Consider the following 25114-nt stretch of genomic DNA (forward strand, 5'->3'; position numbering starts at 1 on the left):
TAATCTAAAACATATAAAGGAAATACAAATAAGAATATGCTAAACAAAGAAAACCAGCCTACAATTCACAAGCACAGAGAATCTAGACAACAATGAGGACTCTAAGAGAGACATACATGGATCTAATCTACATGGGAAGTAGAAAAAGACAAGATCTCCTGAGTAAACTGGGAGCATGGGGACCATGGGAGAGGGTAAAGGGGAGAGGAAAGTAAGGGAGTAGAGTGGAGAAAAATATATAGCTCAATAAAAATAATAAAAATGAGATAACAAGTCATGAGCCACGTGGCAAAGCATAAATAGAAATACGGGCTAGGGCTGGAGAGGCAGTAGCCATGTTTATTGCCACAACTCTGTGGAGTTTTAAGGTCCATGCCACCACCAAGAAGCTTGCCAGTGACTACACATAAATACCATTTAAGTGTCTGGTGGCAGAGCTTTTTAAAAGAGCTGCAAGGTTTTTGCCACTAATGCTGAGTCAGGAAGCCTCTCTTAAAGGAGCTGTGCCTCTGCTTGCTGCCAGTAACAGATCCTCCTGGAGAAAAGACAGTTGCCAAGAAGCTGTGCTTAACTCTGTTCTTGTCAGTCTCGAATCCCATTTTTTAAAGCTTTCTCAGGCTTTATGTGGCAATTCTTGCGAAATGTTTGGGTGCCATTTATAGACAGAAGTTTCTGTCACATCCGGTCCTGCATCCATTCAGTCCCAAAGAAACACACACAGCCTTATATTAATTGTAAACTGTTTAGCCTATTAGCTTAGCCTTATTATTAACTAGCTCTTACAACTTAAATTAACCCACAATTCTTGTTTATGTTTAACCACATGGCTTAGTACCTTTTCTCAGTGAGGCATTCTCATCTTCTATATCTGACTGGTGACTGCATCTCTGCCTTTCCTCTTCCCATAATTCTCCTTGTCTGGCTGCCCCGCCTATATTTCCTGCCTGGATACTGACCAATTGGTGTTTTATTAAACTAATATGAGTGACAAATCTTTACAGTGTACAAGAGTATTATCCCAGAGGAATATGGCAAAGCTCCACCACGAAGCTAGACTCTCAGAAAGCTAAGGAATGGGGCAGAACCATCTGCCAAAGCCGCAGTTTTAATCCTAGCTATGCAGCTTAGCAGATTAAAGACTCACATGGTCAGAAGAAAGATAAGCAGTAAAGACAGATTCAGATTTTTTTAAAAAAATCTCTAAATGGTTTAAAAATATGCATAGGCTTAGGAGAGAAAAGATAGAAAAAGTCCTATAAAAAAAAAAAAGAAATAGAGTAGCTGGGTATGGTGCCACACAGCTTTAATGCCAGCACTTGGGAGGCAGAGGCAGGTGGATCTCTGAGTTCAAGGCCAAGCTGCTCTAGAGTGAGCAACAAAAAGATACAGAGAGAAACCCTATCTCAAAAAAACAAAAATTTAAAAATAAAAATAAATAAACTTTTTGAAAAAAAGGCCACATAAATATGGAAAATACAGAGAGAGTCTGAATACTGTATATTATTATGTTATCTTTGAATTGTTTGACTGCTAAGGAAGGAGAAACAGCTGCTAAATGATATTTGATTATAAATGCTGCTGGATTAATTCAACCTATATACTTTGAAAATGCCTTGACTTCAAAGTTTAAGTCAAGGGTTGGAGAGATGGCTCAGTGGTTAAGAGCACTGCCTGCTGTTCCAAAGGTCCCGAGTTCAATTCCCAGCAACCACATGGTGGCTCACAACCATCTGTAATGAGATCTGGTGCCCTCTTCTGGCCAGCAGACATACATGCAGGCAGAGTACTGAGAATAATGTATATATAATAAATAAATAAATCTTTAAAAAAATTTAAGTCAAAAGATATGCTACTTTGGAGGTTTTGCTTTTGTTTCCACAGCAAATGAGAGGCTGTAGATTCATTCTAGGTTAAAGAAAATACGGTTTGATTGAGGAAGATCCCCTGAAAAATCTCTAATGGGAAGAGATGGCTCAGATGATCCAACATTTCAGAGCACCTCTGTTGCCGAGTTCTACATCCAGAACAGCTTCAAGACTGCTGGCTGAGATGATCCAACCTCAAAAGAATATTCCAGTCAGGACTTGACCATAATCGTAAATTTTCTTTGGGTCCCCATAAAATTATCAATGCCTCCAATCAGCAGGAAATAGCCTAGGAAACTACATATACATTCCCAAAAAATGGATTAAGGATGTTTGTCTTTGTTTACAATGTTAGTTACAAGTTGTTATAAATAATGGTCAGGAAAAAAAAAAGCTGAACAAAGGAGATTAGATTCAGAGTTCTTATTCTGAAAAGAAAAAAAGGGAAAATATTGTGGGATAATGCTCCTGTACCCTGTAAAGATCTGTCACTTGTATTAGTTTAATAAAACATTGATTGGCCAGTGGCCAGGAAGGAAGTAGAGGCAGGACAACCAGACTAAGAGAATTATGGGAAGAGGAAAGGCAAAACGCAGTCACCAGTCAGAAGCAGAGGAAGGAAGATGAGAATGCCTCACTGAGAAAAGGGACCAAGTGACATGGCTAAACACAGACAAGAATTATGGGTTAATTTAAGTTGTAAGAGCTAGTTAATAATAAGCCTGGGCTAATAGGCCAAACAGTTTATACTTAATAAAGCCTCTGTGTGTTTCTTTGGAACTGAAAGGATGTGGAACTGAGTATGATAGGAACTTCCGTCTACACAAAGCTATCACGGAAAAAAAACTCTCTTGTGTGTGTGATATTTCTTTTCTTGACACAAAGACAAAGAAAGACTAAGCAACAGAATAGTACTAAAGGGTACCACACAAATGACAAAGTCTATTAGCTAGATTTAGGGCCAGAAAACGGTTGTTTCTTTTTCTTTAATGGACATTACTGGACAAGTGGTCTACAGGAATAAAGACCCTTCATTAAACCATTGTCACAGTGCCATATTATACCATGTTAGTACAGGAGATTATTATTTAGGCACAAATACTTAGTAATAAAGAAATATCCATTCTGAAATTCAAGCTGTCTGGAAATAATATATGTATAGTTAAAAACTGACAGGTGGCCATTTGAGTAACTTGTGGGTAGTTAAACTTGATAGGTGGCTGTTGTGTTTGGCCTGAGTACCTGCAGTTGGCCCCACAAGACTAGACCAAATCAGAATGGAGCCCCCTCTGCTAAAGTCGACTGATTAAACTCAATAGGAGTCTCATATCCACAAATGTTAGGGCTATCGAGGAAAAAAAAAGAATAAAGTGTTGTCCAATGCTAGAAATGTAAATAAAGCCAGTTAGATTCTTACATCTGTTGTTCAAGTTTGTCTCTTGACCATAGAGAGAAAGGTGACGGAGCAGTCAAGGTACAAAGGTAATGGCTATGGAACTGACCTGACAGGAACACAGGAAGTCTTTGTATTAGACTCCAAAATACAAAGTCATAGTTCTATATTATAAGCATAAACTGTTACCAACTCATATCTGTACATCCAAAACTTCTTTATTAAAATTCTCAACTGTATTCCCTAAATGCAGTGATCTTCTGAAGTTTCCTATGGTGGTGTCCAAGTAAAGTACTGGCTGAAGAGGCCCAGTGGGTAGGATGTTTCACTGAATATGCACAAAGCCCTGGGCCCAATCACCAAATAACACCAGTTGCAGATGTAAACCCTAATCCCAGCACCCAGGCTGTGTGGTCAGGAGAATCAGAAGTCAAGACATGGGAAGTTCAAAGCTGGACTAGGGTAATTACAACCTTTCTAAAATAAATAAATAAGAGAGGGGAGAGGGAGGGAGGGAGAGAGAGGAAGGGAAGAGAGGAGAGGAGAGGGGAGGGGAGGGGAGGGGAGAAGAGAAAGATGAAAGAGAGGGAGGGAGGGAGGGAGGGAGGGAGGGAGGGAGGGAGCGAGCAAGCAAGCAAGCAGTATTTGGGGGTGTAGTGAGGGGAGCGGGCCTGCTTTTCGTCCTGCCCAGCTCCCACACAGCTAGCTTAGCCCCAGAAATAAGAACACACAAACTGTATTCATTTAAACACTGCCTGGCCCATTAGTTTCAGCCTCTTATTGGCTAATTCTCACATCTTGATTAACCCATTTCTAATAATCTGTTAGCACCAAGAGGTGGCGGCTTACCGGGAAAGATTCAGCATGTCTGACCTGGCAGCTGGCTCCATGGCATCTGACCTCACTTCCCTTCTTCCCAGCATTCTGTTCTGTCTACTCCACCTACCTAATTTTCTGTCCTATCAAAGGGCCAAGGTAGTTTCTTTATTAACCTATGAAAGTAACACATAGACAGATGACCCTCCTCCATCATGGGGGCAGCAACTGGGTTCAGTGTGTAAAGGCATTTGCCACCAAGCCTGACAATCTGAATTAACTTCCCAAGTTGTCATCTGACATGTATGTGCACAAGTGCACATGCATTTCCTAAAACACCAGAGTCAAAGAGAGGGCTCAGAGGAAGTACCAGCACTTGTCGTGCAAGTACCTGAACTTTTAAGAAGTCAGGTACGGATGGCTTCGCACACACTTGCAATCCCAGCACTGAGTGAATAGACAGGAAAATTGCTAGGCCTGGCCGGCTGCCAACCCAGATCATAAGGAGACTCTGTCTCAAGGGAATAAGGTGGACAGCAATAGGGTAGGATAGTTGATGTTCTCCTCTGGTGTCTGCATGTGTGTACATAATGTTCCTGGGCAGCACTTAGGGAGTTCAAGTGTGTTAGTGCAAGCTCAGCCTGCTCCACAGAGCGAGTTCCAGGGCAGCCAGGGCTACAGGGAGAAACCCTGCCATGAAAAACTAAAACAAATCTACTAACTTGGTGAAACAAAGGAGCAGGCCTGTCTCATCCGAAAACGGAAACTACCAGAGTCAGTCCCAGATTCTAAGTGAGCTCATGAGCTAACAGGCACGGTGCTCGGTGCCAGTCAGCAGTGAAGAGGGACAGGCACAGGCACTGACCGACAGATAGTTTAAAATGCTGGTATGTGAGAAGTGAGTGTTCACTAGAAGAAGGGAGGGTGAGAAGGAGAGAGAGAGACAGAGAATCACAAACAAAGGCCCAGGACAAGCCAGGTGTGGCGGCGCACACCTTTAACCCCAGCACTTGGAAGCATGAGGCAGGTGGACCACTGTGAGTTCCAGGCCAGCCAGAACTGCACAGTGAGATTCAATCAAAAAGAAACAACAATAACAGCAAAAAACCAACAATAACAAAAAAAATCAAAGCCAGGAAACTGTCAGGAGTCCTGAGGACACCAGGAGTCTGGAGAGAGGAAGGTATACTGGGGACTTGTATGTTGTCATAAATACGATTAAATGGTACTATGAACTCACAGGATGGGAGCCAGGAAGGAGGTGCACTTTTAGATCAGCTGCGTTTCAGCTGCCCCTGTATCTGAATCCATCTCTCACTAACCAGCACAGCCAGCCTTCCTCCGTCCAGACCTGCCACCAGAAAGCCTTGTCTAGTCCTGCCAGCACCAACCCGAAGGGACAAGTCCTTGTGCAGTTCATTTACCATCCTGGGGCCTGGGCTCATCACCTGTACAATACCGGATTTTCAATGCAACTACTCAAAAATTCACCCAATTACTTAGCTTCCAGAGTCCAGGCAGGAAAGTAAAGCCAGAGCTGTGCTTCTCCAGGAGCGAGACAGCAGGTCACTAACAATGCTGACGACGCTCTGCAGACCACGGAGTGGCCTTGTGGCCACCACAAACTCAGGGAGGAGTAGGCTGGTACTGTGCCAGTTCCAGTCACAAAAGCCCAGCGATGTTTCAGTACAGGTCAGACTGTATACATGTCACATATAACACTGGCGCCATGGCCGCAAGGCCTGGTGACTTCACAGCTATCTTTCTTTGTGTGAGACCGCCACAATGTTCCCACAACAGAAAGGCATGGTTTGACTGTAATACTGACCATTCCTCAAGTGAGGGGCTGTGGAGGAGAGGGGACCAGCTGTGTCAGTATTTCTAATTGATGCTCTCTCCCTGCATAGTATAGAAAATACTATCTATTTCATGAAATAAGAGACATGTATGAAACATCCATGAGTTCAGTGTATTTTGGTTTGTTTTGGACTTTTTGTTTTGTTTTGAATTTGTCTGGTTTTGGTTTTTCAAGACAAGGTTTCTCTGGGTAGTTCTGGCTGTCCTGGAACTCTCTGTACACCAGGCTGGCCGTGAACTCAGAAATCCGCCTGCCTCTGTTCTGTGAATGCTGGAATTAAAGCCAGGCATTGCCACCACCAGGCTGTGGGTTTTTTGTTTTGTTTTGTTTTGTTTTTTGGTTTTTCGAGACAGGGTTTCTCTTTTGTTTTTGAGTTTTGAGACTGTCTCATAACTGACTTTGAATTCTTGATCTGCCTGCCTCTACCTCCCAAGAGCTGGAACCGCAGGCAGGGGTAAACCACCATGCCCAGGGACTTCTGTATCATTTAGCAATAGAAATCTTGGATTAGCAACACTTGAAACTTGCAGTTTAGCTGCATTCATAACAGACCTCAAAATGAGGAAGTCAGACTCAGGCATGTACAATTAATTACCTGCCCCCTGTAGGGGAGACCCAGCCAATCACCTTGCTAGCAGGGGGCGGGGTCCCCCGAGGATATTTCTTACTTATAAAGATTGCGGGCTCCCAGCCGCCCGTTCTACTTTCCTGTTCTCCGCTGGAACTTCGGTTCTGTGAGTCTTTCCCTAATTAAAGCTAAATATTTTATTATAATTTCCATCTGCCGTTCATTTACGCCACAACAGCCCCCAAAATATTACTGATTCACAGACGGTCCATGAATGCTAAAAGCCTTCTGTAGGTTGTCCCCACATAAAATTCCCAGGGGAAATCGACAGTGAAAGGCCACTCTGAACCTTTCACACATCCCTTCTGGCAAGCAATCCCCAAACTCTGAACCCATAGTTGAAGCACCAGTTTTAACCCGGCCCACTCAATTTGTACATAAATCCCCAGGACTGTAAGATTCTAAGTGAGCCCAAAGCTACAGCAGTTTTAACAGGAGGTCTGTCTGTCTCTCTACCCCCATCTCTCTTTATCTCTCCACGTGTCATTCTGTCCGTCTGTCTCTCACACACACCCCTACATCTTCAAGCATATCTAACCCAGGAAGACCCAGCCCAGGCATTCTAATGAAGTGGAGGCAGAAGGTGGGTAGAAAGGGAACCTGCTGGAACAGGAGAGGACTTGGTAGAGACAAGAATGAATAGGATTCAACCTGACAGCCCACAACTGCCTGGGCCTCCAAGTCCACTTCTGTTTAAAAACAGAAAAATTATTACAGTAATGAGCTGGTGTGTCTGTGACGGCAGAAGCAGGGACAAGTGGATCTCTGTGAGTTCAAGGCCTGTTTGGTCTACAGACTGAGTTCAAGCCAGCCAGGGCCACATTACAAGACTCTGTCTCTGAACAGATAAATTTACTTATCCTGAATTATTCCGGCAATTTTGGTTTGTGATATAAAGGTGATTTTCAAACAACTAACAAAAGTAAACAAAACAAAGGGATGGAAACACTGGGAAGTCGGAGGGCATCTTCTTAAAAGGCACATGGTAGGCAAGCATTAAACCTGTTATACAGTGGCAAATACCTGGAATTCCAGCACATGAGGGTGGAAGCAGGAGGATAGGAGGTCATCTGACTTATGTCACACAAGTGTCACGGCATACACACCCACACATCACACACACAATAAGTACAAGTAGGCCTTCTGTAAACACACAGATGTGTACAATAAGGGTCTTTAAAGGGAGCCTTTTTATAAACAGTCCTCAGCTAGGCATGGTGGCATCACCTAACATCTTGATGACTCTGAAGGCTGAGGCAGGATGGCTGTCTTGAGCCCAAAAGTTTCAAGTTGCCCTGAGCAACACAGCAAGACTGCAGCTCAAAGGAGAAAACGTACATATACTGCTGTGATATTATATAACATAATATATATATAATGAAGAGCCTTCACTGAACTCTATACCCTCTTCCTGGACAAATCCCCTTGAGGCCACCAGCAATGGGACACAGATTTACTGTGACTTCACAAGATCACGTATGTGACACAATTGCTCACCCTGCAGACCACCACCCAGCAAATCAGCCCCAATCACCAACTGCCACACAGCTCAGTCCTGGTCAGGGATTGACTTTCTCACTCTGGATCCTCGGTCAGGGCAGAGAGAACCTGCCAGAGCCATAGGAGCAGATGTCTAGTTTTATAAGCACGCTTTCCTAAGAATGGCATTAAACAACAAAGGACTGGCTACAGATAACGCTCCATCTATACAAAGCAAGAACATGCAATGTGGGGGGGGGGGGATCCCAGGCTTTTAAAATATTAAGAGAAAACATTTGTTGTCAGCAATAGCAGACATGCCCAGCACATGTGAGGCTCAGTTCAATCCCATCAGCACCAACCATATCATCACCAAAGAAGGCAGACAGGAAAGCATGGCTTATGCTTCACAGATCAGGGAAACCCAGGGGGAGATTGGACGAAAAAGCTGCACACCAGATAAACTCAAATCTGCTACAAACAACATCCAGGAGATTTGGCTTATCAGTCAGTGCTTACTACGTGGAGCTATTCAACAACAAACAAAGCAACAAAATAAACTATGTGGAAACACTGAGATGGTCCAGGAGTAAAGGTGTTTGCTGCTAAGCCTGATGGCTCTGAATTCCACAGAGATGGAGGAAATACCAGAAAGCTGTTAATGTCAAGCTGTCCTCTGACCACCACGTACACACACACACACACACACACACACACACACACACACACACACACACACACACAAAGTGCCGATCACACTGTGACTGCATTTGGGGTTACGAATTTCCATCTTGGTGTGCAGAATGATTTTGCAATACATGGCTACCTTCTAAAGTTACCTGGGAAGCAGCGCTCCAATCAATACCAGCTGTAGCAGAAAATAATTGTACAAGAGTTGGCAAAAGATGTTGGGAAATTTACAATATGAAATTATGAGAAACAGCGAAGAAAAGTGTTTATAAGTGTAATAGAACATGAATAATAGGAGCCAGGTGCAGAGGCAGAGGCAAGAGGTTCTCTGAGCCCAGAGTTCAAGGCATTCTTAAACCTGAGCAACGAAGTATGAGCACAAGAGGATCCAGGTTTGATTCCCAGCACTCACGTGAGGCGCACACCTTTCTGTAATGCCAGTTCCAGAGGATCTGACGCCCTCTTCTGGTAGAAATGGGCACTGCATAAACATGGCACATAGAAATACATGCAGGCAAAACACCCATACACATAAAACATTTTAAAAAACTCTTCTTTAAAAAAAAAAACAATTTTGGAGGTACAAAATTGTACTCTGTTTCTATGATAAAAGAGTCTTCAAGTTGTAAACAACCAAAATACAAACTTATTTTGGAAGAAAGATTGGGCATTGATAGGAAAAAAACCAAAACTTTCTTTAAACATCATTCTAGCCTGCCATCATGTTACATGCCAGTTCCCAGTAGTGATGGGCCAAAATGGGAGGACAGAGTTCAGTGCCGGCCGAAGCTACAGAGCTTCCCCATGTCAAACAGGCAGAGGAACGCCAAGTGAGAGGCTTAGTTATACTTAGTCAAAGTCGTCCTCTGACCTCTCCAACCAAACCCACGACAGACATATGCATACCGTCACATGTGCCACACACTCACGACACAATAAAACATTAAACAACATAAAAAAACAATAAAAGCCGGGCGGTGGTGGCGCACGCCTTTAATCCCAGCACTCGGGAGGCAGAGGCAGGCGGATCTCTGTGAGTTCGAGCAGCCTGGTCTACAAGAGCTAGTTCCAGGACAGGCTCCAAAACCACAGAGAAACCCTGTCTCGAAAAACCCGAAAAAAAAAAAAAAAGAACAATAAAACCCACAACAAACCAGTAATCCCAGCAGAGGTAGAAGTGGGAGGATCAGAGTTTGAGGGCCATTCTCATCGACACAGTGAGGTCAAGGCCAGCCTTGGCTATGTGAGGCCTTGTCTCAAAAAATTATATATATGATTGTGTGTGTGTTTGAAATGCTTGAATACAAGCAAAATAAAATATGTATGAAAATGCCATAATAAAACCCATTATTTGTGCACTAAAAATTATTAAAAATTCACCTCAAAAGCAACACATAGTTACCACAGCAATAGTCTCAATAATGATAACAACAGTGATCTCTTATTTATAAAAAGGAATAAAATACAGTGAGTGACCTACAGCCGAGTAAATGAACAGAGAAAAGCACACGCGAGAAGCAGCAGCATATCAGAATGGTGAGGACCATCTTGGTACAACTTTCCCCCACTCTATTCCTTAGCGCTTCTTCCTGGTCCCAGCTCACAAACAAGAGGTGATTCAGAAGCCCAGCTAATCAACCAGCCTGAATCAGCTTAGTAGTGCGGGGCCAACCGTCAGAGAGCTCTGAGAACCCAGCATCCTTCGCATGGCTTATAATTACGCAAGCAGCAAAAGAATAACCTTAAAATGGTAAAAGGCATCTTACCAAGGTGATGTCTCGGGAGGCCGCAGCTGCACTCATATGCAAGCTGGGCTGCCTCACGGAGCTGCTGCAATCCAGGGCGCGGGCAAACGTCCCAACAGCACTGAGGAGCCAAACACAGAGGAGAACAGTAAGTTACTTCTTCAATAAAAGGTGACCATACTTATTTATCTTGTGGTATGAGAGTTTGCCTGCATGCAGGTAAGAGCACCATGTGCATGTCCACTGCTGGAGGAGGCCAGAGGGGGATGCTAGATCTCTTGGAACTGAGTGCCATGAGGGTGCTGGGAACCGGTGTTCTCTGCAGGAGCAGCAAGTGCTCTTAACCACTGAGCCATCCTAGCCCCTCTGTCCTAGGGTGTTTTCTAGGGCTGGGAAAACACCACCAACAAAAGAGGCTTGGAGAGGGAAGGGTTTATCTCACATGTCCCAGACCACAGTCCATCGCTGAGGAAAGTCAAGGCAAGACACTGGAAGCGGGGACTGAACGGAGATCATGGAAGGTGCTGCTTACTGGCACACTCTCCATGGCTCACTCAGCTTGTCTTCTCTTATGTTTAGGGGTGGCCCTGCTCTCCATGGCTTGCTCAGCTTGTCTTCTCTTATGTTTAGGGGTGGCCATGCTCTCCATGGCTTGCTCAGCTTGTCTTCTCTTATGTTTAGGGGTGGCCATGCTCTCCATGGCTTGCTCAGCTTGTCTTCTCTTATGTTTAGGGGTGGCCATGCTCTCCATGGCTTGCTCAGCTTGTCTTCTCTTATGTTTAGGGGTGGCCATGCTCTCCATGGCTTGCTCAGCTTGTCTTCTCTTATGTTTAGGGGTGGCCATGCTCTCCATGGCTTGCTCAGCTTGTCTTCTCTTATGTTTAGGGGTGGCCATGCTCTCCATGGCTTGCTCAGCTTGTCTTCTCTTATGTTTAGGGGTGGCCATGCTCTCCATGGCTCGCTCAGCTTGTCTTCTCTTATGTTTAGGGGTGGCCCTGCTCACAGTGGGCTGGGCCTTACCATATCAACCATTAATCAAGAAAACGCCCCTTAGACTTAAATACAAGCAAATCTAAAAGGGGCATTTTCTCAGCTGAAGTTCCCCCTTCTCAAATGACCCCAAATTGTAGCGAGTTGCCAAAAAACTAACAAGCATTCCTGCCTGTTACTTTTTGTTTGTTTGTTTTATAATTTATGTGTAAGAAGGGTGTGTGGGTGCATGTGTGTGTGTGTGTGTGTGAGTGTGTGTGTGAGTAGGATGTATGTGTGAGTAGAAGTGTGTGCGTGTGTAAGTAGGGTGTGTGTTTGTATTTTAAGGAGGATGCAAAGCCTTATATATGTGTATATATGCATGTGCACACATGCAGAAGGCAGTTCCAGTGGTAGTGGTAGGAGCTGCCACCCTTATTTTTGAGACAGTCATTCACATTAGAACTGAAGTGGGAGGGCAAGCTAGGGCACTCCCCAGTACTGGGCTTACAAGCACATGCCCGTCCTTCTACCCTGGTCCTGGAGTTGAATCCAGGCCTTCCTGTATTGGCAGCATGAGCTTTTATTGCCTGGCTACCTCTCTCAATCCTGCTTTTATGTTTTAACTGGAAACAGGAACTAAAGCAGAGACCGTGGAGGAGGACTACATTTGGGGGTGGTAAATAAGAAACTGTAAAGAAAGGAAAAGCATGTTTGGTAATTATCAATTGAAAAATATTTTTCTCTTTTAAGATATCATACAAACTGAGTAATACTGAGAAGTAAAATTTTCAAAAATTTGAAACTCCACATGACACAAGGAAATATTCCATGCTATAAAACTTTGCCTCATGTACAAAATCATTTGAGATTTTGCTCAAGGAGCTAAAGAGGTGGCTCAGGGATTAAGAGTGCGGCTGCTCTTCCAGAGGACCCTGGTTCATTTCCCAGCACCCAAATGGCAGTTTGTAACTGCCTGTAACTCCAGTTTCAGGAATCTGATACTTTCACACGGACATACATGCAGGCAAAAACATGAATGCACATGAAATCAAAATAAATAGATAATTTTTTAAAAATATTTTTTTTCAAAGGGTGGTGTAGTGGTGTGATCTCTATGAGCCTGAAGTCAGCCTCGTCTACAAAGTGAGTTCTAGGCCAGTCAAGGCTACATTGTGAGACCCTATTTCAAAACAAAATAACAACAAAAAGATATTGCAAAGTGGGGAGCTGTAAAGATGGCTGAGTGGTTAAGAGCACTGGCTATTCTTCCAGAGGACCTGGGTCCAGTTCCCAGCACCTACATGGCAGCTCCCAAATGCCTGTAACTCCACCTCCAGGGAATCTGATAATTTCACACAAATACACATGCAGGCAAAATATCAATTCACATAAAGTAAAAATAATACATCTTTAAAAAGATATTGTATGAAATTACTTTAAGGCTCTGTAAGATACATACAAAACATAAAGGAATTTCCTGTTTAGTCTTGAGATCCATCCCCATGACAACTCATCACATAGACAAAGATGCCAAATCCCAAACGGAACACAGAGCAGGACTCTGAGAAGCTCTGGTTCCAAGTATCAGCATATGCAGGTAATTATCATTCAAGCAAGGAAAAAAACAAACCTGTGTGGCCACAGAGAAGGGAAGAGAAGATGGAGTCTAAAATGCCAAGGGACAGACACATCATTTGGTATTCATATGTGCTCAAAAACAGGAGAAGGAAATCCACTGAGTATCTGACTACCGCTGCAAAGTGAGTTCTAAATACCAAGTGTGAAATCCCAATAACGTTTTTCACATGAATGTTATAGCAGAAACCCCTTCCTGTCTCCACAAAATAATCCATTTTCGCTATACCATTTTTAAAAAGCAGCTTCCACAGCACTGGCTTCCGTTTGTAACGACCTAGAGTGTTTTGGTATGAAAGGAACCTTAACCCCAGGAGGAACAGGATGAATGGACCGCCTGCTTTGCTAGACAGTTAGCCGGGAAGATTTCATCACATCATTTTACTTAAAATCTAATATATATGAAAAGGCAAACCCTACCACGCCATACAGATATTTAGTTCTCACAAAGTGAATATGCCTAGGGTCCAACCAACGCCCAAAAGAAACAGAAGGTGGCCAATCCTTCCCACACTCCCTCCCAAAAGGAACCACCATCCTAGAGTCTAAGAAACAAAATAAAACAAAAACACAGCTAAATGTGGTGATCCACATCTTTAATCCAGGAGGCAGAGGCAGGAGGATCTCTGTGAGTTCTAGGCCAGTCAGGGCTACATAGTGAGACCCTGCTTCATATAAAAGCTAACAACAACTACAAAAATCACACCAGGACAGTGCCTCACTACGGAGCGGAAGCTAGCCTGTGACGTCACCTTGGCCTCCCAAGCAGCAGACCCACGCCTACACAGGCCCCGCACCTGAGCGTACACTATTCTCTCCCCCTCGTTTCATCCTGTGGAAGTCATCTCAGCTGTTAGCTGGAGTGACAGGAATGCATTTTCTCTGATTCTGTTTCCTAACCCCGTCCCTTCAGCTGGACAATACTCCAGTATGCAGATGCTGCTATGAAAGCCATTTGCATGCGCATCTTCCAGTACCCAGGACACTCTCTTCCTGAGTGTGATATTAGCATAAAACTTACGGGCTGTGTGGGGAGACAGTGTCAAGCACTTTTCCAAAGCAGCTGTGCCAGCTGATAGTCCCACCAGGGAGACGAGACAATGTCGATGGTCCCAATACCTACACTAACCTCAGCACTTGAGAGTGTAGGGCTTGGCTGGTATAACTCAGGTCAAGTCCCGGCTCTGCAAAGTAAGAGGGCAGGGGTGGCGGGGGTGGCGAGGGTGTTACAACCGCAGTAATGTGGTTGGGATAGGTGCTGGGCATGAAATTTAACACCTGTGCTCATGGCATCCAGGAAGCCGAGGCAGGAGGATTGTTATAAGCTTGACAGTTTCTCTATAGAGAGCAAGGTCTTGTTTCAAAAAATAAAAAATAAAAATAATTGGCTTTAATTTGTATTTAGATTCAGTATTTTGGGTTTTTGTTTACTTGTTTAATTAAACATTTTAAAGTAATTTTCATAAAAAGACCACCTTGACAAGGTTTCATAAATGTGGATAACAAATAGTAGTTTGATTAAAAAACAAAAAAACAAAACTAAACAAAACAAAAAACCCACCAGAATGTAAATCAAATTGGCAAACTGCGGGTCTCCCTAACAACCCACTACTCCGGTACTGTCCTGTTCATATGGCCACTGCCACATTCGTGGCTCATTGCTTCTTCCAACTCTTCAGCCTCCTGCTCCACTGGCGGGCTACCGCCCCAGCAATGTACACCTAATGCTCCCACCCAATCCTTGAGCTATGAGTGTAGGGGCTCTGTGGTGGTTTGAATGTAACTGGCCCCATAATCCCAAAAGGAGTAGCACAAAGAGGAGGTGTGACTTTGTTGGAGAGGGAGTGGTCTTGTTAGAGGAAGTGTGTCCCAGTGAGGGCGGGCTTTGGGGTTTCCTGTGCTCAGGATACTGCCCAGTGTCTCAGTCAGCTTCCTATTCCCTGCAAGATGAGGACTCTCAGCTATTCCTTCAGCACCCTGTCTGCTTGGGCACTGGCATGCTCCATGATGATAGTGGAGTGAACCTCTGAAACTGTAAGGCAGCCAGCCCCAAGTAAATGTAAAAGCTGCTGTGGTCATGCTGTCTTTCCACCATAAAATCCCTAACTAAGACAGGCTCTGAATCCGAAGTGTCTGGCCATTAGTAGAGTGTGACCTTCCACAATGACTGTCCTTATTGACAGTCTAGGACTATTTTAACATAAAATAAGAAACTATTACAGAGACCCTTCTGCTTATTATTTGGGTTGAACTGATTCAAATTATTTTGCCATGTCTGATTCATGTAAGGAATTAAACATTATACATTTGGTTGCAGTCTCTTATAGCCATAATGTATAATATATCCATTAATGGTATGAAATAGTTTGTGCATTACATAGTCTTTTCAAATAAATGAACACAGTACAAACACATAAACAATCATACTTTGTAGACCTTCATTTCAATATTAGAGAATTTGGCCCTTTATTACACAAAGTTCAAATTCTCTCATTTTAACAGATGTAAAGTACTACCCCATTGTACGGGGGTAACTCACTCATTCCTCAGCTGCTTGCTGATGTCCACTGGGGCTTTGTCTAATTTATCTGCCGTGACAATGGCATGCTCATCTCATTTGCTTTCTCTTTTGTGGCAGTTTTCCCCACAAGCCTCATTTACTTTTATCATTGAAATAAAAATAAAATCCTGCCCCTACTCATTGCTTAAGGAGAAGCAAGGTAACCAAGCCTTGGGGGAGGGGGCTTGCAAGCAGCAGCCTCCTTACCAGGCCTCATGTGGCCTCTCCCCTCTTCTCCTCCCTCTCACCTTCATTAGGGGCTTGGATTTTTTGAGTCAGACTCAGGTAGCCCAGCTAGCCTCAAACTCTCTATGATCCCAGGCTAGCTTCAAATTCCTGATCTTTCTGCATTTACCTCCCAAGAACTGGGATTACAGGTGTGGGTTACCTCCCCTGGATTGAGTGACACATTTCTACTGGCACCTGAATAATCCAGTTTAGAGTTCAGCAATGTCCAAAATAAAGGGCATTTCTTTCATTAAAGATATGGGATTCAGGTATTCCATTTCTTCCTTATGCTTCTAACTTTTAAACACACACACACTATTCATTTATGTTACACTTGTCCTTCTGGTAGCTGCTGCTGGCTGAGGTTTTTAGCACTGCTGAGGATGAGAGCTGGGATGCTGCACATGCTAGGCAAGCAAGTGCTCCACCCCAGCCCTCGCTTCCACTTTTGTAATTAAAATTAAACATTTTCACTTATAACAAATTAACGGCAGTAGATCGCATTATTTAGTAGACAAGGTGACTAGATATTGGTTTTCTCACAGGACTAGAAAAAGAAAAAGATAACCAACGGAGTGGGGGCTGGACTATAAAGAAAGGATATATAGCAGGCATGATGGCACACACCTTTAATCCTAGTCCTTAGAAAGCAAAGGTGGATGAATCTCTGTAAATTCAAAGCCAGCAGGGCTACACAGAGTGACTCTGTCTTTAAAAAAAAAAAAAAAGCCGGGTGGTAGGTGGCGCATGCCTTTAGTCCCAGCACTCAGGAGGCAGAGACAGGTGGATCTTTGCGAGTTTGAGGCCAGCTTGGTCTACAAGAGCTAGTTCCAGGACAGGCCCCAAAGCTACAGAGAAACCCTGTCTCGAAAAAACAATTAAAAATAAAAAATAAAAAAAAGGAAGGATGGAGGGAGGAAGGGGAAAGGGAGAAAGGAAGGAAGGAAATAGGGGGCTGTAGAGACTGCCACTCTTACAGAGGACCTGAATTTGGTTTTCAGTACCCATGTGGTAAATCACATGTGTCTGTAGCTCTAGTTCCAGGAAATTTAATGACCTCTTCTGGTCTCCAAAAGTAAAAGGCACACATATTGTACATATAGATACATTCAGGTAAATAATCATACATATAAAATAAAATAGTATCTTTTTTTAAAAGGAACTATACACAAGTGTAAGTCAAAAGACTGAACTGGATAATGGCATACTCACCGGGCTACAACTAAAAACTGGTCAATCTGTCGATCCGTAAGTGGACTATTGGGATCCCAAACTTTAACTTCCAATTTTGATTGTTCCCTCTCATCTGAGTCTCCTGTCCAGAAACAAAGGAAAGGGATTGTTGTTTATACTGTGGCATATGGTTGATGGCTATGGTCACCAATGTGTTAGATGCTCAAATGTCAGGAAAACAGTAATCACATCTGGGTGCATCCTTTGGTACCAGGTGTGTAGAGATGGTGATACAAGCAAACCAACAACGTGGCATGCATCAGCACCAGAACCAGCATCAGTATCACCAGCACTAGCACTGGTACAAGCACCAGCACCAGCATCATTAGCACCAACATCAGCATCAGCAGTATCACCATCATCAGCACCAACATCAGCATCAGCAACATCAGCACCAGCATCAGCAGCATCTCCTGAGACCCTAGGCCAGGTGTGGTAGTGCATTCCTATAATCCCACTTGGCGGTAGAGAAAGAGAAGAGATACAAGTTCCAGAGGAGCCAGGACAACACAATGAGGCTCTATCTTAACCACAGAAAAATAATTGCAAGACTGTATAGCTTCCCACTTATTTTTGTCACATAAAGTTGAAGAAACATAGATCCAGAAATGTGCCTACACAGCCAACCATTTCTTCAGTATATTCCTTACAAGTACCAGGTCCTCCCATATGGAAGGCCCAATGATGCATTACACATCCTAGAAGCCCTTTCCAGGACAACTGGAATTATCTGCTTTCTATGTAAAATTCATCTTAGTTGTATCAGCTGCCACATTTTTATGTTATATTTAAATCAGAAACACTCAAGGATACCATTTATCATCATTTCTGTTGAATACTGCTTGAAAAACTCTGTATGATATACTGGTATATGAATCAAAGGAATAATAAGTTACTAGAATAGCATCATAAATATGAATTTAAGAAGCTCAGTGGAGATTCCAAAGAAAATATAAACAACATTGACAGTATATTTATATAACTATTAGAACTTCCAAAGGAAAAATAATTTGAATAAATAAACAGTGAAGTGTTAGGTCTTTCTGATGGCATTTTTGTACAACTCTCTGATAGGATAAATTTATAAAAACTTACTTTTAGGAGCAAATAAATTATTTTATTAATCTACTAGTCATTTACAAATCTCAAGACAGAGGTCTGGAAATAGAGGTCAGTTGATAGAGTGTTGCCTAGTGTACATCAGGTCCTGATCCTCCAGAGGGGTGGGGTTGGAGGATACAGAGAATCAGAGGGAAAATAGGAATGAATATGAACCACACATTAGATCAAAGTTCAACACATTAACCAAGTTTTTTTTTTTTTATTTTTTTGTTTTTGTGTTTTTTTAAGACAGGGTCTATTTAACCTTGGCTAGACTGGCCTGGAACTCACTACTAGACAAGGCTACCCTCAAACTAACACAGATCAGCCTGCCTCTGTTCCCAAGTACTTAATGGCATGTGCCATCACACCCGTCACACACTAACAATCTAAAGCTTGAAAACAGCCAGAGCCTGAGAGGTGGCTCAGTGAGTGATGTGCTTGCCACGCAAACGCAAGGATCTCACTTTTATCCCCAGAACCCATATGAAAACAGTATTTGGGCACAGTAGTGCATATGCCTGTGATGTGCACTGAGGAGGAGGGTTGGGTGATCCCTGGCACCTGATGCGAGCCAGTCCAGTGAAATCAGCAGGCTCCAGCTCCATGAAAGACCCTGACCCTACCTAATGCTGACCCCTGGCCTACCGCACCCCATAGTCATACACATACATGTATGGAACACACACATACACACACATGTGTGGAATACACACAAACAAATCAAACAAACCACATCCACGAAAACAAACAAATGTGAAGTCACGAAGGGGTAAGTGAGCAAGTAGATTATTCTCTGATGCTTGCTATGTTTCTAAAATTAGAAGGTTCAAACTGTTGAACTCTCCACTACACTTCTTCCCCGAGGACAAGAACCTTCATGTTGTAAGACACCATTTCCCAGGACTTGAAGCCAAAGCACGCACCTTCTGGTAGCATGTCTGGAATGTCGGCCTGGTACTTTGGTCCCACTCTGATTTCTCCTTTGTCGGCTAATAATGTTTTCACTGAAGGATCATACACCAATGAGTAGAAGAAGGTATCCTGGAAAAAAAATGACAAAAACCACCTAAGTAAACCAAATACTTCTATGTTTTATAAAGCAATAAAATTAATATCACAGAAATGAAAATTATAACCTTAACTTCTGAATATATAAAATTTCATTTTAGTGAACAAATTAATAAATCTTCAACGAGAACATGGCAATACTGTCATCATGTACAATAGCACAGAATTACATAGAGCCAAAACAAATAACTTCGAGAAGAATATAACATTCTACAATTAGCTTTAATATAAAAGAAAGTCATCAACTACTCTAAATAGAGTTCTGAGAGGGTAGCCGGAATGGCTAGCAGGGAGGCTGAGGCAGACAGATATTTTCAGACAAGTCTGAGCTACACAGAAAAACCCTGCTTCAAAAACAAAATGAAGCTGGAGCTTGGTGCTCCACATCTTTAGTCCCAGCACTCAGGAGACAGAGGCAGGTGGATCTCTGTGAGTTCCAGGCCAGCCGGGGACACATAGTGAGGCTGTCTAAGAAACAAAACCCCACATTGACTGAATATACAAGAGTAGAACTTATATGTAGTTTTTAAAAAATATTTGTTTATCAGTGTTTGCCTGCATGTATGTCTGTGCATCACATGCATACCTGGAGCCACAGAGGCCAGGAAGGGTACCAGATCCCCTGGAACTGGAGTTCCAGAGCGTTGTACACTACCATGCAGGTGCTGAGAATTAAGTCCAGGAATTCGCTACAGCATTAAGTGGTCGTAACCACTGAGCCATCTCTCATGCCCCTTTACATGTGGTTTGTTGATATCACTATACAAATACCATTTAATTATTATTATAATTGTAATGCACAGTCATGTGTATAATGGCAGACACAGCATAACAAAACACACGATTACCACCAACCTACACATTAAGCATTCCATTGATTCTTTCAAAAGCCCAGTAGGCCCAGAAAGATGGCTCAGAGGGTAAAGGTGCTTACAGCCCAAGGTTAACAACCTGAGTTTGATCCCTGGAACCCACATAAAAAGGTAAAAGGAGAGAAATATCTCCACCAAGCTGTCCTCTGACCGCCATATACATATAATGGCATCTGTGTCTGCCCATCTCCCATCACATATATGTACATGTGGGCAGGCACACACACATACACTAATAATAGATTTGTTTTTAAAAACTCTAGGGCTCCAGTGCCCTAGAGTTAATAAGCACAATGGCCTGGCCGCCTGTTCTTATGAAGTCTGCAGAGCCACTAGAGTGTGAGGCATTTATTCAAAAACAGACCACGGGATGAAGGAATGAGAACCAGGGATGAAAATCCTCATCTGCATCCTGGGCTGTACGTACTTCAGTAAGCCTCTCATTGGAACTGACAAAGAGATGCCACTTTTGCTAATTCTGCCTTCAGCCAGGACAACGCAATTGCCAAATGCACTCCAGCCGACGCCATCTTGCCGGGATGGCACAGTAACACTCAGGCACAAAGGAAAAGAGTTCAGGGTATGGCCTTCATGTGAAGTAATGGGGAGAAAGCACAAAGCGAAAGTGACTGCAAATTACCTCTTTTTCAAGGTATGACAACACCGACTCTGTCTCATTCAGCAGGGCAACACTGCATTTCCCCCTGTTTAAAAGAAAAGACAACACGATGGGCATTACATTCACAGTGATTGCTACACAAGCTAGGGATATCTAGACTCCCAGGGTTGATGAAGGTCTAGATGGCAATGAGGGACGAACTGAAACTCTCCAGACCAGCTCTGCAGCCCTGCACTCAGGGAACCTGTACAATAAAGCTTCATTTATAGGCATTTACAGAGGCCAGTCAACTCCAGCTGTGTTACCAGACAGCAAGTCATTACAACAGACACTTTAAAGGCGCTTCCTAATCATTCAATAAAAAAGAACTCAATGAAAGCTTCAGAGTAACAGCGAGATTCTCGACCTATAAAAGCACTGAGGTATCACACACAAGAGGTCTTCAGTCAATCCCCATACAGCCTAGAACATAAAATAATAGACTCAACCAGTGACCTGCAGGAAAACTTGGAAATAATGGATTCACATAAAGATGCAACCGACTTGCCTTTACAGGAATTGCTCTAAAGCAATTAGTTTGATTTTCTTCTTTCTCTTTCTTTTCTTTTCTTTTTTTTTTTTTAGACTTTCTCTGTGTTATTAGTCCTAGCTGTCTTGGAATACTCTCTGTAGGCCAAGCTGGCCTCAAACTCAGGGATCCTCCTGCCTCTGCCTCCCTAGTGCTGGGATTAAAGATATGCACCGCCACTACCCAGAAACAACTTAACATTTTAAGAGACCATTTTCTAAGATCCTGGAGGAGGGGTTTTTTTTCTTTTTCTTTTTCTTTTTTGTTTTGTTTTTCAAAAGTACCCTAAAATTTGCTTGTTTGAACCAGGAACAGTAGCTCACACTTGTAATCCTAGCACTCTTAAGGCCTGAGCTTTGTAGTGCGTTCCACACCTCTCTGGGCGTGTTGGTTTGAAAAGGAAATGTCCCCCACAGGCTTGGGCATCTGGATAGTGGGATCTCAGCTGGTGGCGCTGTTTGGGGAGGCTTGGATATACAGCCTCGCTGTTGGGGAACTCACCACTGGGGGCAGGCTTTCAGATCACATAGCTCCTATCCGCTTCAGTTCCTTCTCCCTGTTTCCCCTTTGCAATTGTGGATGAGAACTCTCAGCTTTCCGCCCCTGCTACCACACTTGCTGCTGGCTGCCCTGCCTCCTTGATGTGGTGGGTCCCATCCCTCTGGAGCCACAGCTCAGATAAATTCTTTCTTCTGTAAGCTGCCTTGGATGTGGTGCTTTATCACAGCAACAATGCACCAGGCCATTGTGTGAAATCCTGCTCAGAAACAAAGGAAGAGAACAGAAAAGAATAGCAAGAATGGCGTATGTAGAAGCCACCTGCAGAGAAACTGAAAATGAGTACAGAATGGAAATTAAGTACATGACTGCCCTGGAGGTAGGGTGTGTGTGATTTAAAAAAAAGAAGGTAAAGCTAAAAGAAGGATCCCAAGCAGGTAAACTGCACAGGTGTGTATAGATACTATAGATCATATATCAGACAGACAGACAGACAGACAGGACAGATACACATACAAAGCTGCAAATTCTATATCAGGTTTCTTGGACTTGGCACCTTGACTGACATTTGGGAATAGGCCAAGTGACATTTGTTGCTGGGCTAGGAGCAACTGAAATCTTTACACCTGATGACAGCAGCACCTAATCATGACAAACAAAACTGTCAAGGAATATTAATGTTCTGTGTGGGGGCTAGCCTTCACTGAGAGCCGCCATTTTACAAGTGGGGGAGTGTAATAAATCATGGTTTTAGTAACTGGATCGTGAGACCAAACATTTTAGAGTGCTTACACAAGTACAGAATGTGATTTTGGCTGGGTAGTGGTGGCATACGCCTTTAATCCCAGCACTCAGAGGTAGAGGCAGGCGGACCTTTGTGAGTTCAAGACCAGCCTGGTCTACAGAGTGAGTTCCAGGACAGCCAGGGATACGCAGAGAAGAATATGATTTTGTAGGTTTTTAGATTCTAAAGAATAGGGCAAAGAAGAGAAATAGTCTGGATACTTCTATACATTTCTAATCAAATACTTATTTTCTGTTGTGACACTTTAACAAATGTGAACAAGCAGAAATTAAAAGAAGGTGATTTGGGAATCTGCAGATACAGCCCAGCTGAAAGGGTCCTTGCCTTTCATGAGCACTGTGTTTGGTCTCCAGCACTTCAGAAACCAGGAGAGGTGGTGCCTACCTCGAGTCCCATCACTTGGGAGGTAAAAGCAGGATGAATGAAAGTTCACAGTCCTCCTTGGCTACCTAAGGAGTTCAAGGCTACTCTGGGTGACATACACCGTGTAAGAACAACAACACCAGGAAGACACCTCAACACCCACTTGAGTAAGTGAATTCGAGAATTAAAAAGTCAAAAAAGAAAGATGAAGTCTGAATTTAATGTCAATGGATTTAGTAAATAAGAGGGAATGACCTAGTAAATAAGCCGTGTTTGGGGAAGTTCACTGTGGCAGTGGCAGGTGAAGAACACAGACCTGGTGACAAGTATGGAAAGAAACGGCCAAAGAGGACTCAGAAGGAAAGCCCTCATCTTGGCCTGCCTCCCTTTCATCAGAGGAACTGGAAGTTCCAAAGTAAGGATGTGAAGACAGTACTCTCCAGGACAGACAACAGATACATCATGGGAACAGCAGGGAAACCCAGACAGCAGCACTCACAGCACGTCAGGACAGGGAACAATGCACAGAGCATACTGTGCTGCACCCAGACACAGATGGACAACGCAATCATCAGTACTTCAGGGCTGTGCACATCAGCCTTCCTCACGGCTGTGCCCTTGACTGGAAGAGCCATAGCTGGTGGAGAACTATAAGGAAGCTGCATCTTCCAGACACGGTAGGATTGATGTATACACCAACTCTCAGAGACTGACAAGACCTGCCAGGTTCATACCAGACACAATCCCAGCACTGAGAAAGGGGAGCAGACATGGGGTCCTGCCCTTAGCCAACTTTACAATTGCTGCCTGCTGGGAAAGAGAAAATCCAGTAACCGTTTTCTCCAATAGAATGTCGCTCGGCTTATCAACTGCAATCCAGAGCAGACCCCGTTCCCAGGAGGAGTTGGCCAACACAAAACAGACTCCATGGCTTTTTATGTTTTGTTTTGTTTTTGCTTTGTTTTGTCTGGCTGTTTATTTTTGGGTTTTTTTTTTTTTTGGTGAACTTTTTTTGTTTCATTGATTTTTTTAAGTTTGTCTGTTCTTATTTTTGTGTTTTTTGTTGTTATTCTTCCTGTTTATTTCTGAGAGAGAGAGACAGAGAGGGAGGGAGAGAGAAAACATAAAATTGGGTGTGTAGGGAGATGGGGAGGGTCTGGGAGGAGTTGGGAAAGAATATGATCAAAATATGTATGATCCAAATATGTTATATGAAAAGATTTTAAAAATTCTTTTTGAAAAGCATTCTAGGGACTGGGGATAAACCTGTACTAGAACACCCGCTTAGTATGCAGGAGGCCCTGCAAGGCATGGGGAAGGGAAGTCTGGAGTGAGAACTTCAATATGTAAGCTATGGCAGGGCTTCCTTTCTCACTGGATTTCCTTCAAGTCCTCATTCTATGACAATGCTAAGAGCAGAACTAAGTGTACTAAGTAACTTCATCATGCTAAAATTATTTTTATAGGAAAATACCATTGTTTAACTTAAACTTCATCTGAGTTTGAATAAGATGAGCCAGCGTTCATTTTAATTTTCTAATCATAAAAGTAATTGAGTTTTGTTCAAATGCCAACATAATCAAATACTTAACAAAAGGAAGTTTTTCTTCATAGAACTTTTCCAATCACTTTACAAACAAGGAAGTGTATAGTTTTAGATCACCACCTTCATACTGCTGTCTACCAATGGTTTAGACAGCAGTGATGGCCAGTCACACCCAAAAGCAGAGAACCAAACAGCATGTGGTGGCTAAAATGGGCATGGCCCCACAGGCTCATATACTTGAATCTCAGACATCGGGGAGTGGTACTGGTTGAGAAGGATTAGGAGGTGTGGCCTTGTTGGAGGAAGTGTGTCACTGAGAGTGGACTTTGAGGTGTCAAAGGCCCAAGCCAGGACCAGGGTCTCATCTCTGTCTCTCTGTTAATGCTTCCTCCCCACCCTCCTCTCTCTCTTTCTCTCTTTGCCTATGGATCAGGAAATAGCTCTTAGCTACTTTTCCAACACCAAACTACCTGCCACCATGGATGATAACAGGCTAAACCTTTGAAACTGTAAACAAGTTACCAATTAAATGCTTTCTTTTATAAGAGTTACCAGCTGGGGCGGTAGTG

The 25114-nt window shown here is 43.2% G+C and overlaps 1 protein-coding gene across 7 annotated transcripts in view; it reads right to left on the minus strand.

The window, feature by feature from the left end:
* Nucleotides 1-25114, minus strand: part of Mta3 (metastasis associated 1 family member 3) — a 118122-nt gene that overhangs the window by 54130 nt on the left and 38878 nt on the right. For all 7 annotated transcript variants that reach the window (XM_057766379.1, XM_057766368.1, XM_057766323.1 and 4 more), the window contains 4 exons: nt 20787-20850; nt 19130-19247; nt 17082-17184; nt 10496-10595 (listed from right to left, as the gene is read on the minus strand). In XM_057766379.1, the coding sequence (XP_057622362.1) occupies nt 10496-10595; nt 17082-17184; nt 19130-19142 (216 nt within the window). In that variant the 5' untranslated portion in view covers nt 19143-19247; nt 20787-20850. The remainder of the gene's footprint in view (nt 1-10495; nt 10596-17081; nt 17185-19129; nt 19248-20786; nt 20851-25114) is intronic.

The sequence above is a fragment of the Chionomys nivalis genome, chromosome 1 (assembly GCF_950005125.1).
Source record: "Chionomys nivalis chromosome 1, mChiNiv1.1, whole genome shotgun sequence".
In the NCBI taxonomy this organism is placed as follows: domain Eukaryota; kingdom Metazoa; phylum Chordata; class Mammalia; order Rodentia; family Cricetidae; genus Chionomys; species Chionomys nivalis.